This window comes from Dipodomys merriami, unplaced genomic scaffold, assembly GCF_024711535.1.
Source record: "Dipodomys merriami isolate MVZ:Mamm:240054 unplaced genomic scaffold, mDipMer1.0.p SCAF_9, whole genome shotgun sequence".
Classification (NCBI taxonomy): domain Eukaryota; kingdom Metazoa; phylum Chordata; class Mammalia; order Rodentia; family Heteromyidae; genus Dipodomys; species Dipodomys merriami.
In genome coordinates this window covers 24,935,910-24,952,694 of record NW_027206512.1, presented here as the reverse complement: position 1 = coordinate 24,952,694, position 16,785 = coordinate 24,935,910, and the positions used below count along the sequence as shown (strand labels likewise).

Genomic DNA, 16,785 nt, shown 5'->3' with positions numbered 1-16,785 from the left:
AAAAGCTGTCAAGCAAAATAAACTTATCTTTATAACTACCAAAGCAAAAACCATTTTGTCTGTCTATCTCAAATCTATTTTTATTCCATACCATTTCACTGATAAAATTAATTACATAGCACGTACATTAATGACAATTCTGGATGAGTTCTTTCATGAAGATGACTAAATTTAGATATTTGTCAAGGTAAAATGCATATACAGTTTTGTAATTTACAATATACAATATACCTTCTTTACCAAAGCATCCAGGTTTTGGGTAAGACACAGCAGAATTACCATGTTAAATGCTGTGTAAATAAAAACATGTAATTGTGTGTTTTCCTTAATTTCTCTGAAGATTAGTTTCTCAGGACATGTAACTGTTAGGATCTCTAGGTTCCTGCAGTGCATCAGAACTCTAGCAATCAGGTATGCTGTGATTTGAAAATCATATCAACTGTACGTTCAGTCTCTTCATCACGTAGCAAAACACAAAATCATGACGATGCCTTTACAAACATTACTCGATGGAAGTTAGTAACTTTCTACATTGTGAACTAGTAGTATTTTTTAAGACTCAAAGAAAATGATGCACTGGGATTGTTTTTAAAGAGAAACACTCTCTGGTCAAAACAAATGCCAGTTCACTGTGGATTTTATGTTATTGCCCACATTAACAAATCCAGTCATCTAAGAGGAAAAGCTCTATACTAATTTCATTTAAATATTGATGCTGCTCCATTTTTCTAATGAAGCTAGAATCACCATTTTAAGGCTCTCATGATGGTTTTAGAATTTTACTAAATTAGAACGCTGGCAAACATTGCTATTTCTAAGAAATATAAGAACAAAGAGAATGCAAAAATGTTACCTTAAGTAACAAAATTTAAAACATTAAGTTTATATCACCTCTCCAATGAACACGCTTTTATCATAATGTTTCTCTGTTGAAAAAGTAAGGATTTAAAAAAATAAATCTTTTAACGTTAATAAGACGACTTTTCTCCCCGTCCCCAATTCCTCTGTTGTAGGCCTTTGCACCATGAAGCTTCTTATCCTGACCTGCCTCGTGGCCGTTGCTCTTGCCAGGCCTGTAAGTACCATAGAAATTTAGGAAAGTCCTATATTCTTGTTGAAAATGACCTGACACAAACATAATATAGAGTAATCTTTCCAGAGTACCATTTTATATCCACATTGGTTATTGCATATTCATGCCTTTACATTAGAAATGGGGCAACTATTCACATTTGGCACATCATTATGTAATCTGCCCAAACATCTAACTCTAAATACTATTTGAAATTTAATAATCTCACAATTTTAAAAAAATAAAAAGAGAGAAAAGAAATAAGGTATTGCCTAACACAATAACTGGTATTACATAATGTGATCATGCTCTTTTCCCACATAATGGAGAATGAGTATGTATCTTAACATGTGGGAGGTATCCAATATTTCTTTCAAGTGTGTCCTAATTTAGGGCCCAAAGCCAAACTCTCACTTGAGATGGTTTATGTCACCTTATGTTTTCTGATGGAATAGATAGAAGTACTCCAAAGAAACCAATAAGCCATAGATTTATACAATCATCTAATTACACATAATTCCAATTATACTAAATTTGACTGTGTCCTTAAACAAATTGTAGGTGGAGAGACATTTTTATACAATCTAATTGGTGATTAAATTAAAACAGGCACTGGGCACCAGTGGCTCACGCCTATAATCCTAGCTACTCAGGAGACTGTGATCTGAGGCTCATGGTTCAAAGCCAGCCTGGGTAGGAAAGTCCATGAGACTTTTTATGTCCAATTAACCACCAGAAATCTGGAAGTGGCGCTGTAGCTCAAGTGGTAGAGTGCTAGTCTTGAGCTGAAGAACTGAGGACAGCGCCCAGGCAGAGTTCAAACCCCATGACTGAAAAAAAAATTAAAGCAGGCAAAATTCAATTAAGTATACATTTTGCACCCAAACTTTTATAATTGTCTAGTCACTTTAGGACCATCGTGTAATATAAACAATTGCAAAATGCAAACAAGTTCTTTATCATTTTGAATTAATCAAAGTTACTCATTTTTTTCATTTGAAAGACTTTTTACGTATTTTTCTCAATTCTCTATTATATGTCTAAAACAAATAAGCTATTTTGCTTAGCTGTGATATTTGTCAGTAAAATAATTAATGATTTTTTTGTTCCTTTCAGTACCCAGGGAAATTTGATCTTGACAAACTTTGCAATTATTATTAAATATCTTTCTTAAATAGCAGTGTGTGTGTGGTTAAATAATTACTGTCTTTTTGTTTGTTTTTGTTGGTTAGGGGCTTGAATTCAGGGCCTGGGTGCTGTCCTTGAGCTTCTTTGCTCAAGGCTAGTGCTCTACCATTTTTGAGCCACAGCTCCACTTCCTGTTTTTGAGTGATTAAATGTAAGTCTCATCAGGGCTGGCTTCAAACCACCATCCTCAGATCTCAGCCTCCTGAGTAGCTAGGGTTATGGGTGTGAGCCACCGCATCCAGCCATATTTTTGTATTTTACTTATTTCTGCTTTATAATTCTTACACTTTTTTGCAGAAATTTCATTTTAGACATGCTGAAGCTCAAGTAAGTATTTTTTTTCTCCACTCCTGTATATGATTTTGTTTGGTTCTATTCTATTCTATACTATTGTGCATTTCATTCTAAGTGTGCCACTTAAATAGTGATATGCTGACATTTACAGATCAAAGCTAGTCCTTCCTTTCTCTAGGAAACAATTTGTCTTACTTTCACTGAACTATAGTTTCTTTGACATAAGCCTTGACAGTTTGAATTCTTTTTTATTTACATAAACTTTAAAAACCAATAAAAATAGTATCCTTATTCAAGAAAAATAATCAAACATTTTTTGTCTTTACATTAACTCAAGCATCTGATTTTTAACGTGGTCTTATTTGCCACACTGAATCTCAAATTAATAATCATTATCATACCATTCTACTAAAAGAAATTCATCCTCCACTCTGTACAGGAAATTTAATAATGTCTTGCTTACATTATATTCTTTGCAGAATCAGGAAGACAGCAATGAGGTAAGCTGACTATACATATACTTGTCAAGTTACTCTTTGTCTTGTAGCTTAGCCACATTAGCCACATGTCGAATGACTTTCTTTTTCTTTTTTTATGCCATTCCTGGGGCTTGGATTCAGAGCCTGGATATTGTTGCTGAGCTTTTTTGTTCAAGGCTAGTGCTCTGACTTGAGCCACAGCTCCAATTTCGGATTTTTGGTAGCTAATTGGAGATTCATGTAGTTTCCTTCCTAGGCAGTCTTCAGACCATGATCATCAGTATTCATTCTCCTGAATGACTAAGATTTCAAGCATGAACCACTACTGCTGACTTTGAATGACTTTGTTTTACAATTTTATTAATCAACTAATTAATTAATTTAGTGCCATACTGTGGCTTGAACTCTGAAAATCTAGCTCTCATTGAGTCTTTTGCTCATGACTGACACTATACTACTTGAGCTACTCTTACAGCCTACCAAATTTGGGGATAATTTGGGATGGAATCTTGTGGACCTTTTTGCTTGCTCTGGCTTTGAACCTTGATCCTCAGACCTCAGCCTCCCGAGTAGCTAGGATTAAAGGCATTAGCCACCAGCATCTGGCTTGAGTGACTTCTTCATTTCAATTCTATTTACCTTCAAATGTATCCAAATATTTATCTACTCAGATACTCTTTCAATTCTGTTTTGCTTTAATCCTTATTCACAGTGTCTCCTTTGGACATTTTTTAAAATATAGATATAACAAATTTCAAGACCTAGTGAAGAAGGAACCAGTGAAGTTGTTTTCTTTAAATTTTAAAATTACAAGGCAAAACTAAAATCTATTATCTTATTCTTTTATGTGACAAATCTGATATAGCAAATTTAACCAAAACCTAGTGTTCCAAAAAAATAAAAGTTCACTTGGTATGTTTTTTCATATATTAAGGGGATATAATATGATAATTTTATACATGTATACTTTGTATGGTAATCATGTCACTTTCATAATTCACAATTTCACTTCGCCAGGCAATCCTTAAAGAAATAAAAGTTCTCAGATACAATGCTGTAAGTTTTGCCTATTTGTTCCCAAAGCATAAGCATATTTTTCTGGGAAGACCAATTTAAAATTTTTATAAAAATATTTTAACTTAAATTAATCAAACTTTTCCTTCATTAAAAATCTGCTCTAAATTTTAAATTTTAATTTTAATTTAACTTCTCAAATATTTGAACTTACCTTTGCATACCCAATATAAACTTTGCAATCTCTATGCCCATCATGATTGGATAATTCGATCGTAAATAATACTCCATCTATGTTGAAGTCTTCTATAATTTTGTAACTGGTTTGATAAAAAAAAAACAAATTTTAATTCAAAGCCATTATTTGAAAGATATAACAAGTAACCCAACTTCATCTGAATAGATTTTAACATAACTTTTATTCCTTTCTTTTAAAAAATTTTAGCATACACCCGTAGACATCAGACAGGTAAGAATGTCTCCACAAAACATGCTACATTTCAAGTAAGAAAGATGTATTTAAATCAAGCAACCTAAAAGCTTTGCGTACAAACATTAAAAAATAAAAACAAAGTAAAACTTTGTTTTAACATAGTTCAAGTATACATTAATACATACCTTATACAAAGAAATAATAGCCAAAAATACTTAAGTTTCTCATATTAGCTATTCGTAGATAAGAAAATTATTTTGAAATTTGGAGCAGCAACACGCAAGGGGTAATATCTTGCAGGATTTTACTCATTTTTCTCTCTTTTCACTTTTTCCATCTCATCCCCTATCCATAAGGAAATCATCAATGACCTGAATAGGGTAAGAAACATCAATGGAATTTTAAATATTTTAATAGTTTCTAATATTTAAAATACATTGTACAAACTACTCTTTCTTAACTTTAGCAGAGAGAACTTCTGACAGAAAAACAGAACGATGAAATCAAGGTACCAAAGGATGCATTTAAAAAGTAGTGTGACAAAAATACATATATTTAAAATAGGGAAATGTTTTATTTGACTTTTTCTCCTTAAGGGAGAATTTATCCTATTCTTGACATTCTTAAATCACATATTAAAAATAACTAATAAATTCTATTAAGAATTTAAATGTCTACTGATTTTATGGACATACCTATGTAGCAATGATGATGATGATGATGCAATATATCTATATGACTGATTGAATGATAGTCAAATGCATGCATAAATCATACATAAGTAACATTAATGAGTAACTGCAGAAATAAATAAATAAAGCATGATCCACCTAACCTATACTAAGCAAAAGTAACTAAATTCTTCATTGGAGATATTTTTATAAAGCAATATATGTAACTGAAGAATGTTTTGTATATTAACACTTTATAATTCTTTTTTTTTTTGGCCTGGATTGTCTACAAGTGTATTTGATCAATTTAATAATGAAAGACTACATAGTGTTCAAATTTCATGAGATTAAAAAACATCTATCTTCTTAACTGTTTTTGATTCATGATGTCTTTTTATTAGAGTCAGGAAACTACAATGGAATCTATTGAGGTAAAGCACTTTAACACTATTCAACTCAATATGAAAAGAAAATAAGTATTTCTTGTGAAAATGAATAAATAATTTCTCTTTGTAATTTTAAAGAAAGATACTATGGCTTGCTTTCCACAGAATTAGGTAACTAAATCAACAAATATTTGCAATGTATTTTTTAATATATAAAATCACCATTCTTTGTTCTGATTGGTCATGAAAGTGAAGAAAAAAATCCATTTTGCTTGAGTTATTTTTATACCATTGGAACCATACTTTCTTTGGGTGCATTTACATTTATCATGTGATTTTTTTAATGAAATGTTTCTGTAGAATGTCCAAAAACTAATTTATACTAGCTGAAAGGAAAAGTGCTAATATTCTAATAGGTATTTGCCACAATGGAAGTATTCAAATAATTTTCACTAAACTCAAAAATGTGAACTAGAAAGATAATTTCTTTAATCAGCTCAGACTGAAGTTGAAAATATTTTTTCTTATTTCTTAAATTTTTGTCTCAAATTTCTATTTTGTCATCTATTTCCTTTCGCAATTTTATTTTTACATCTTACTATTGCCATTAGAATATAAAGTCCCTCTCTTTTCTTTTCTTAAGGAACATGTTGCCGTGGACCCTACGGTAAGGTGTTTTTATTTTTAAAGATTTTTACACTTTTACACATTGCACATAGTATGTTCAGTTTGCTTCATTATTTGTTTGCATCACAAAAATCTATATTGTTGACATTCTATATTATGGCATTGATTCATTTTAATAAGTGAAAATAATATTTTAATAAGTGAAAATAAAATAATGAGTCTTTAAGTTTTCTTGGAAGTTAGTCAGTTTTCCTTTAGCATTTTTTCAGGTAAAATTGACACTCCATGACAATATATTACAGTTGCTCTTTACCTGTCACACAATTATGATGTTCTAGGAGTGAGCAATCTCTGTGATGACACTGAACTAAGTGTCCTTCAAAAATCTAAGCATCATAATGCTTTCTTTCTCTTAGCAGAGAGCATGTAGCAGCAGCTCATCAAGTGAGGTAAATGATTTTAATATTAATTCGGAGTTTGAGTTAAAGTCTGAAACAGGGTAGTCTGAGGGTTCCAGATTCCCACGAAGTTCCATTGTTCTTGGCACTTTGTAGGTGATATTATCCTAATTTTAGTACATAATCATCAACAAAGTAAGAAAGCGGCTAGTTGCCAAAAGAAAACAAATTCACAGAACTATTACTGGACAGACAAGTCAACCTGAATACATGTGATATCCCAGTGTTTTGTGTTCTTTATTTGATTAATTTCTACTTATTGTCTTTCCCAGGTTCTAATATAACTATCACTAACAATCCCAACAATATATTGCCTTTGAAACCAATGATGTATACATTTTACATTCTGTGATTAGAAATCAGTTGACTATACATCTAGCAACCATTCATTCCATTCCCTAGTTAATCTACAGAGTAAAGATAGCAAGCATAGATGATATAGAGATCCCTCACTCTGACTTTGGAAGAATTACTTCATCTAGGTTACAAAATTAAAAACTGAACCAAGAAAAGTATGTAGGGTCTAATAATTCAATAAAAATATTACTTTCCACCCACCTTCTGGCAAAAGCCGTTAGAAAAGGAAAACAACAGAATACATAACCCAAATTATTCATCTTAACTGACTGGGAATTTACATGTTATAGTTATTTATGAATAGTCCCTGGGTGATTAATAGTCTTACCCCAAAGTATTAAATGTTTGCATGTTTTTATCTTTATTAAGGAAGATGCTTCCATTAACACTGAGGTAAGCTATAGTCACTAAATTAAAATTAAAATTACTGCCATATTGTTTGTACAATTAAATTTACTTGAATAATCTTTATTTTCTTTAGCAGAAGCACATTTCTACTGAAGAGATGTCCAGACAGCACTATCTGGTAATACTTCATCAAAGTTTATCAAAAGCTGAGATATCAAAACATAAATAATAGTGTAATGAATTCTTCTTAGTATATGCTGGATTTTAATCAATAGTAGGAATTTTGAAGGACTTTAAAGTTTACTCATTCTTTTCTAAAAACAAATATAACAACTATTTTACTCAGAGTATATATGTCATGTTTTCAGTTGGCTATTTTATTTTATAGCTTCTGTTTGGCCACAATGAACTTAGTAAAGCTTTTAGTAAAAAGCTCTATTATTTACCACTGGAATATATATTAAGCTTATTTATTTATGGTAAGTAAAATAGGTAAAGTATAAAATAGATTGAAAATGAGTATATTTAACAAAATAATAGTAATCAATTTATAATAATATTTAATGATATAAATTCATTTATTACTCATAGCACATAACAAATTCCAGATAAAGGTTACATAGTATAAAATACATTATGTTTTTCATTATTTTTTATTGTGAAAATACCATACAGAGGGGTTACAATTACATGAGCAAGGCAATGAGCACATTACTTATCAAGCATTGTTGCCTCCTCCTTTGTTTCCCCTTCTTATCCCCCCCTCCACCCAGCACCAAAGTTGCAAAGTTCGTTTTTCATCATATGTCTTGTGCATCTCATTGTTGCAATGGGTCCACCTGTATCCCTATTTAAACAAAATTGGTTTTTCCCTTCCCCTCCACAAATTATACCAACATCAAATACAGTGAAAACAGGGGTTAATGGATCAAGAAAATGTGGCATATATACACAATGGAGTTCTATGTCTCCATCAGGAAGAATGACATTGCCCCATTTGTTAGGAAATGGAAAGATTTGGGAAAAAAATGGTATTAAGTGAAGTAAGCCAGGCTCAAAGAAACATAGGTCCCATGGTTTCCCTTATTTGCAATATCTAGTATATGTCTGAGTCAAGCAAAAACAGTCAGATAAGTTGATGTTAGGCAAAATGAACCCCAAGATAAGGATTCAAATGTTTTTTTCTTTCTTGCTATTGTGTCTAACATACTTATAAGATGATTTCTTTGTTGCTTTGTATGTCCCTCCCACACGACAATACATTACTTTTTGAAAACTTTGTTCATTGAAAATTCTGATTTAATTTGGACAAACAAATTTTCAGTCAGAAAACAAGAAGCTTTTTATTTTATTTTTGACAAGACTTGTATTACAATACTCAGATTTATATCTACACTGTAGTTATTTTAAGTTAAAGTAAGTATAAAAGTAATATTTCTAATGTTTTAAAAAGGAATCACTAAATTATTCCATTTTACTTATGGTGAAGACAGCAATTATGCAGTATTAATAGTTGCTTATGTTTCACTTAGGGAGAGGATACTGTGGGATTCTTGCTTAATTATCTGAAAATAGTGGGTTGAGCTGAATGATACCTGAGAAATTGAGAATATTTTTCTTTCATACAGGAACAGCTTTTTAGAGTGATCAAAAACAGACAACTCCAGCTGGTAATATTTTGTTTTTGTAATACAAATTCATATTCCACTGCAGAGCTACAATAAAGTTTTTAAAATGTTTTAATATTTTAAATATTAAACATATGTCTATTAATATTAATATTTAAATTTTAAGTTTTTTCTTAAGAAATTATTTCATCTAGCCTTAACCATTAATAATAATTATCTAATTTTACACCTATGTACTGGCAAGATTTGTTTCCATTTATAAGTGGACTAAAGTTGCATATGAGAGCTATAATTACTAGCCAGTGAGAATTTAGTTAAATTACATTTACCTCAAATCTTCTTATGACCTCGCTGAAGCATACATTGTACTTGAGAATATATTGTGGTGAGAATATATCGTTGATTTCCCCAAATTCATTAAAGATAATGTTTATGAGTATCCTAGCTACAAAAGCTACAGTGAGTCATTCACTTCTGTAAGGCTACAAGTCATGCGGGTGCAATGATGGCTTCATATAATTTTATAATTGTGTGGCCAGTACTTGGAGTGAATGATGGTATCTAGTAAATATTGATTAGTTGCAAATGAATATAATCAACACACTAAAAGAAGCATTTTTTCTTTCTTTAGCAATCTCTTCTTGCCCAGGTAAATTTATTTATTTAATCTAAGATATTTTAATATTTCTTTAACTTGTTATATTTTTATAATGCATGGTTTTTAAACGCAGAGCTCTCATCCAAGAATGGTAATACTTTATTTAAAATTTACTAATGAGGGGCTGGGAAGGTGGCTCTGTGGTAGAGTGTTTGCCTCACATGCATGAGGCTCTGGGTTCAATTCCTTAGCACCACATAAGCTGAAAATGTCAAGACTGGCGCTGTAGCTCAAGTGGTAGAGCGCTAGTCTTGAGCTGAAGAGCTGAGGGACAGCATCCAAGCCCAGAGTTCAGGCACCATGACCAACAGCAACAAAACAAATAATAGTGTTAGAACAAGTGTTCTCATATTTTTCAATAATCCTAGCATAGAATAAAATTTATCCTAAATTCCTTGGGTGACCATATTATCATGATGAATTAGTAAATAAATATATGTTAACAGATGCTTAAATATTCAAAATGTATTTTCTTTTATTCAGGAGCAAATTCACAGAATGAATCAGCACAACCAAATGCAAATGGTAATATTTTGTCATATATCTTATGAAATAAAAATATATCATGAAGTTTAAATTTATTTGCTGTACATAATTTCCGAGTTTTGAATATGTATTTTCTTCCCGAGGAGTTTTTCTCACGCCCTATCTCTAAAAAATTATAGTAATTAATTCAAAAGACAAGAACTGTTTTTTGCTACTCTTTGAAATGGAATCGTCTCTTAGAAGCCAAGCAATGAAGTGATAATCCCCCATGGTTACATTAATTTTAGACATATTCTTTAATCTTATAATATCTGCAAATTTTGGGTTCTTAAGAGGAGTTTATCTTTACTAATCCTAAAATCAGTTTAATTATGTTCCCTTGGGGGGGGGAGACATATAGAGAAATCATCTGGAGAATCTGTCTCTATCAAAACCTTTTATCCTTTGTTTTCTCTATGAAGTGCATTTGTCAGTAATACAGTACAGACGCCTCCCATACCATGGCTTCCACGGTTTCTGATTTCATTTTCAAGCTAATAACCAGTAGCTAGGAGGCCTGGATTGCCACAGCATTTCAGATAAATAGGGAGGCCCATTCCACACCTATCATTGAGCCCTTATTCAGAACTCACCAGAGTCTGATAATGACTTCATGTGTCTAGAAAAGAAGCAACAAAACAAAACAAAAACAACTGGAAAAAAAATGGGTCTGTTCCTGAAACTCTAATAAGTGTTTACAATTTTGTTATTTCTGGTGACTTTAAATTTTTATCTGGTCTCAAGAAGTAAAATAATTATTCTCTTTTTCTTCTTTGCAGAGACAGCCTATGAAAGTGATGCATCAGGTAAATCGATGTGTATGAGAACGTGTGTGTGCTTGTGTATGTGTCTGTGTGTATGTGTGATTTAGTACTGCCCCAAATAGAGTCACACTTTCTATAAGCACTCAGGTTTTGTTTTGAAGAAACTAATTTACTACTAATTGCCTCATTCATGAGTGCTGTTCAAGTTATGTCTTACTGGCCTCTCCAGTGCTACTTCTAACATTGTGGAAGATGAGAGCCATGTTGTCACGCAAACACGGAAGGATAGTCATTAGCCATTTCTGAGTGAAGATAGCTTTAGCCCAAACTTTTAAATCAGAAAAACTGTAACATGACATTCTTGCTACCCAAAATTGATTTTTTATTTTGGTAATGTGTAGTACAAACAATATGGATTTTCAATCCAAAGCCTGATACCTCTATCAGATAACTATGAACACATTTTGTATCCTCTTTGACCTTTGATTACTTACTTCTGGGAATACTAAAAGACTTTTACAATTTCATATCTACCCTCAAACTTCCATATCTCAATGTGTGCAGTTTTAAAGTTTGTAGCTTGGTATGAATTTTCATGGTTTGGGGGCCATATATGGCTCAATTTCTATGTTTTATATATTATATATTATTTAAAACAAGAGATGAATAAACAAGTGGTGAAATTATTTTCCAAGATCAAAACATTGTGTTATTAATTAGGGATAATGGTTCTCCAGTAGATATCATATTTTACCCACAATTCTGTGTGGAATTTGTTAATCTCTTTAATTGGCAGAAAACTAATAAACAAAGTCAATTATCCACCTGTATTGCAAAGAGTGAACTAGTTTCATTTTTATGCAATTCTTTTTAAAGAGAGTGACTCTAAGTTTTTCTTAAAAAGAGTTTTTGATAATAATTTATATTATTGTGTTCAATTGTATATAAATAATAAAACATTTTCTATCTGTTAATGAACAGGTCCCATTCTATCTTCAGGTGAGTTGATGTTATAATGTTGAATGTACTTGATCTACATGTTCTAATATGGAAATAGGAAGGCCGAAATAGCTTCTCTTTATATTGTCAGAACAAATGCTGCGTCAGTTTTTATAGCCCAATTCCACCAAATATTTCTCACATCTAAATATATTAAAAATAGGTAAACAGAGGCATCCATTCTGAAATTTCAGTAAAGAAAATGACTCTTGACCCCCAAATTCTAGCTTTTGGAAAGACACGAGGCTAATAATTTTCTCCTACTTCTAACATTCCTCAAAGTCATTTCATTTCATTCATCTTGAGTGTCCTTGGAATATTTTGACCTCAGTGTCCACAAGGACATATTCTTTCTAGTCCAAAATATCCATGAATTATGAATTAAATAATAACAAGTCTCATAGGACTGCTTTCTTCTCAGCTGTGATCATCAGATCAGTGTAAATAGTGCGGGTTCTTAAAGTTCAGTATTGACTAATGACATTAAAGAAGTGAGACGATGCATTTTTTTTCATAGATTTGAAATAGCAGTTGCTGATACACTGCTGTGTTTTGTCTTTGCTCTCTTCTCTTCCCTACAGTACCCCCAGGCTTTTGCTTATCCCTTTAATCCTTGGTTCTACATTCCACAAGTCATGCAGGATGCTCCTGTCCAAGCCATCGTAGACATCTTTAAGCCCACTACCCCTAAGAACGTTGAGAAATTTGTCATGCCACAGTGGTGGTAAGTTTATTCAAATTCCTGAATCGTGGTATTCTACCAAAGAAAGTAAAATAGCCCAGAGAACATACTAAAAAATAAGATTTTGATTAAACATGGTGAATTAATGCCTATGGCCTAGTACTAGAATTTTCTAGAATAGAAGATGAACAATACTTTCCAGTCTTGGGGGTTATATTTCTTTTTCAATAACAGAGAAACAGTGTTGTATGTGCTAGAACTGAAATTCATTACCATGAGGTTGATCTCCAAAGGAAAACAGGGAATGTCCTAACATGTAACTTATTATTTCTTCATTTCAATTTTACTAAGTTTTAAGTGTTTTTTTTCTAGTCATACATATGGTAAATATAAAAATACAGCATAAGTAACAGAACAAAGATTTGGAAACCTCTAGAACCTCTTGATATGTTTTCCTAACTGAAATCATATGATTGTATTTTGAAGGTGATCAAATTTAATACTTTTCACTAGACATATAGACCAAATATGTAGCACTCATGTTTGCTTGATTTAGTGATTGTTTTGCCAATTACATTCATCATATGATTTTATCAATTTTTTTAGAACAATTGAAACTGTTCTCAGGAATGCCACAATTATTGCACCTGGTAAGTTTAGAAATTGAACATTTAATTAATTCATTAATTTCATGAATACCCTCTCTCTTTGACTTTTTCAAAGTCATAATATATTTAAGTACTAACCTTCAAATTCATCTAATTTTAGCTAATATAATTTATAGTATAGGAATAGGCTATACAGATTTGTGAGAAAGTTGTTAATTGTTCCTTAAAAGATATATTTGAGATTTGCAAACCCAATTGTGTGATCCTGTGCCATAGGATCATGGCTGCCAAAAGCTCTAGCCAGGCACATAGTGAAACTGTTTGCCTGTTGAAAGGATCTAATATTTGTTTTACTTCATCAACAATATTATGGCTTCTAATTATTCCTATGTACATATGCACAGGTGGTGTCTGTGTGCATATGTGTGCTTTCCTTTTTTTTTGATTTTTAAAATTTTATTGTAAAGGCGATATAGAGAGGGTAACAGCTACATAAGTCAGCTAATAGAGTACATTTCCTTTTGAACAGTCTCATCCCCTCCCTCATTCTCTCCCAATTTTCCCCTCCTGACTTCCCTCCTAACACCCAAGTATAGTTCATTTCCAACATAGTGTCTAGTGGGTTTTACTGGTGAATTGCTTTACCCTTTGTCCCACCATTTCTGAGCTTCCCATTCCCTTTCTTAAAACAGATAAACGTATATACAGGACAAAATTATATTAAAAAAAAAACAGTGACAGCACAACTATGTTTATTGCAGCATTATTTACCATAGCTAAGATATGGGACCAACCCAGGTACCCCTCAGTAGATGAATGGATCAAGAAAATGTGGTATATATACACAATGGAATTCTATGCCTCCATCAGAAAGAATGACATTGCCCCATTTTTTAGAAAATGGAAAGACTTGGAAAAAATTATATTAAGTGAAGTAAGCCAGGCCCAAAGAAACATAGGTCCCATGGTTTTCCTTATTTGCAATATATGTCTGAGACAAGCAGAAAAGTTCAGATAATTTGATGTTAGGCGAAATGAACCCCAAGATAAGGACTTGAATGGTTTTTCTTTCTTGCTATTGCTTCTAACATATTCATAAGATATTTCTTTGTTGCTTTGTATGTCCTTCCCCCACGGTATAGCCCGTGTTTTCACTGTATTTGATGTTGGTATAATTTGTGGAGGGGAAGGGGAAAAACGGATTGTTTAAATAAGGATATAGGTGGGCCCATTGCAACAATGAGATGTACAAGCTGTTATGTCGAAAAACGAACTTCACAACGTTGGAGGGGGAGAGGAGGGTGGCGGGGGATGGGAGGGCAGGGATGGTATAAAAATAAAAAATAAATAAAAAAACAGCAACAGAAGTGAATAAAACAAAAAAGGAAAAAAGAAAAAAATAACTGTAAATAGTACAATTGTAGAAACCTCATGACTCCATTTCTTGGAGTTCATTTTTAAAAGCATCATTCTGTAGTTTCCCTTTTTATTGGTGAAAGCTTTAAATAATTCAGATTAAGAAAAACGAAAAGATTCTGACATACAGGAAGCCTGTTCTTCTCATTGCTTTGCCATGTCATAGCATAAAAGAAGAATTTCCCTTTCCATTAAAATATTTAATGTAACTAACCAAATATTTCTATTTCTCTTTATAGATGTGACTGAAATTTCTCTTCTCTGAATGTCTCTTGTCTGTCATGTGAAGCCATCCTACTCAAAGGTTTTGACTACAACTTCAGAGTAGGAAAACACCATGTTGCAAGAAATTATTTTCTTGACTTATCACTATTTTGGATAGCATATCATCCATTCCTTCAGCTAACTTTTCCTAGACAATTTATTGTCGACTTAGAATTGCATCATGCCAGTATGAAAGATCACCTGGTCAGAGGGGATTAAAGGCTTTACTAATAATTCTCTATGATAGAAATTTTGTTTAAGGTCCAAATTTCTCCTTCTGTTAGTGTTGTCATTTCAGGTGATGTGTGCAGTGACTGAGATTTTTCTTTCTTTTCAATAAATTACATTTTGAGGCACAATCTATGTTTTTCTATTATTATTCCAGTCATCAGTATTCACATAATCTTGTTTGGGGTGTGTGGTGTGTGTGTGGTGTGTGTGTATTTGTATGTGTGTGTGTGTATTTGTGTGTGTGTGTGTGTATGAGAGAGAGAGAGAGAGAGAGAGAGAGAGAGTGAGAGAGAGAGAGAGAGAGAGAGAGAGAGAGAGACCTTCTAGCTAATTTTTGTGACACTTTTGAAGATTCTATTTTAATATTCTCTTCTGGCTGATGATGGAAGACCACATAAGGCATTTATAAGCTTGATCTAAGATCTTTAAAATCAGCTGTTTATAGAATATTTCCTATGTGAATGTATAGGAATGTAGATGTATATGAATGTAGATGCAGAAAGAAATAGCAATGTGATTGTTATAGGCACAGCAGAAATTTGCATGGTTATACAATTTACTGATGTCATCTGAATCTGTGTGAGTCAAATCTACTTGATCATAGCTCAGTTTATAGCAAGATAGATTAGAGGTCAACCTTGACAGCAACTAGATACCCACAGTATGTTGTCCAGTGTCTTCATGAGCCCAACCAAGAGCTATATCTTCAAAATAGGTTTTCTGGTATCTTCGAAGTTTCCAGTAACATGTGCCTTTCTCTACTCCCACCCTACACTAATCAACCACTCATGATCCATTAGTGAGCCATTAAATCTACCAGATCAGGGCTGGGAAGGTGGCTCAGTGGTAGAGCACTTGCCTTGCATGCCTGAGGCCCTGGGTTCGATTCCTCAGCACCACATAAGCAAAAATAAAAAAGCTGGAAGTGGCGCTGTGGCTCAAGTGGTAGAGCACTAGCCTTGAGCTGAAGAGCTGAGGGACAGTGCCCAGGCCAAGCGTTCAGGCCCCACGACCGGACCCCCCCCCAAAAAAATCATGGGGCTGGGAAGGTGGCTCAGTGGTACAGTGCCTGCTTTGCATTCATGAGGCCCTGGGTTCAATTCCTCAGCACCACATAAGCAAAAAAAAAAAAAATCTACCAGATCATATTGTTCAATGACGAAGCCTCTTGTATTATATATCAAAAGAGTCATTATGTGTTCATCAACCCAATTATAATATATACATATAAATGCATGAATGTATAAACCTAAACATATATCTTTTACTTTAAAATCAAAAGGAAGCAATTTAACACTGGTTATATTCCTTTATATTAGTGTTATGAATTGTAAGGAGAAATAACTTTTTTCAATGTAGATAAGGCTTTTCAAGTTACTCAGAATACTAAGCTTTCAGGAAATTAATGGAACAGGCAGGTCAGAATCTTCATAGAATAACCCTCTCTGTTTCTGATAGCATATAGATTCTCCAAGCTTCCAAGATAGTTTGTAGATCTTGTTTCATGATTTCTAGAATAATAAGGTAATCAATTTAATAAAGGCATGATTAACCATAGGATGATGGAACTATCACATTCCCAAAAATTTAATTGTAGTGTAGCCCCATGAAGAAGAAGCTTCTCCTCATGAGAAAAAAATTATTCTGTTACTACTTTTTTCCACTTACTTTTAAAATCTGAAA

The 16,785-nt window shown here is 32.6% G+C and overlaps 1 protein-coding gene across 1 annotated transcript; it reads left to right on the top strand.

Annotated features, from left to right (window-relative positions):
• The first annotated feature begins 481 nt into the window (after nt 1-481).
• Csn1s1 (casein alpha s1) lies at nt 482-15,216 on the top strand. Its single transcript, XM_070012392.1, has 16 exons — nt 482-515; nt 1,014-1,075; nt 3,034-3,054; nt 4,493-4,516; nt 6,181-6,204; nt 6,581-6,613; nt 7,349-7,372; nt 7,461-7,505; nt 8,956-8,997; nt 9,587-9,604; nt 10,097-10,138; nt 10,918-10,944; nt 11,884-11,901; nt 12,483-12,625; nt 13,190-13,233; nt 14,847-15,216. Coding segments are annotated over exons 1-15 (558 nt in total). The 3' UTR covers nt 13,191-13,233; nt 14,847-15,216.
• Nucleotides 15,217-16,785: the final 1,569 nt, after the last annotated feature.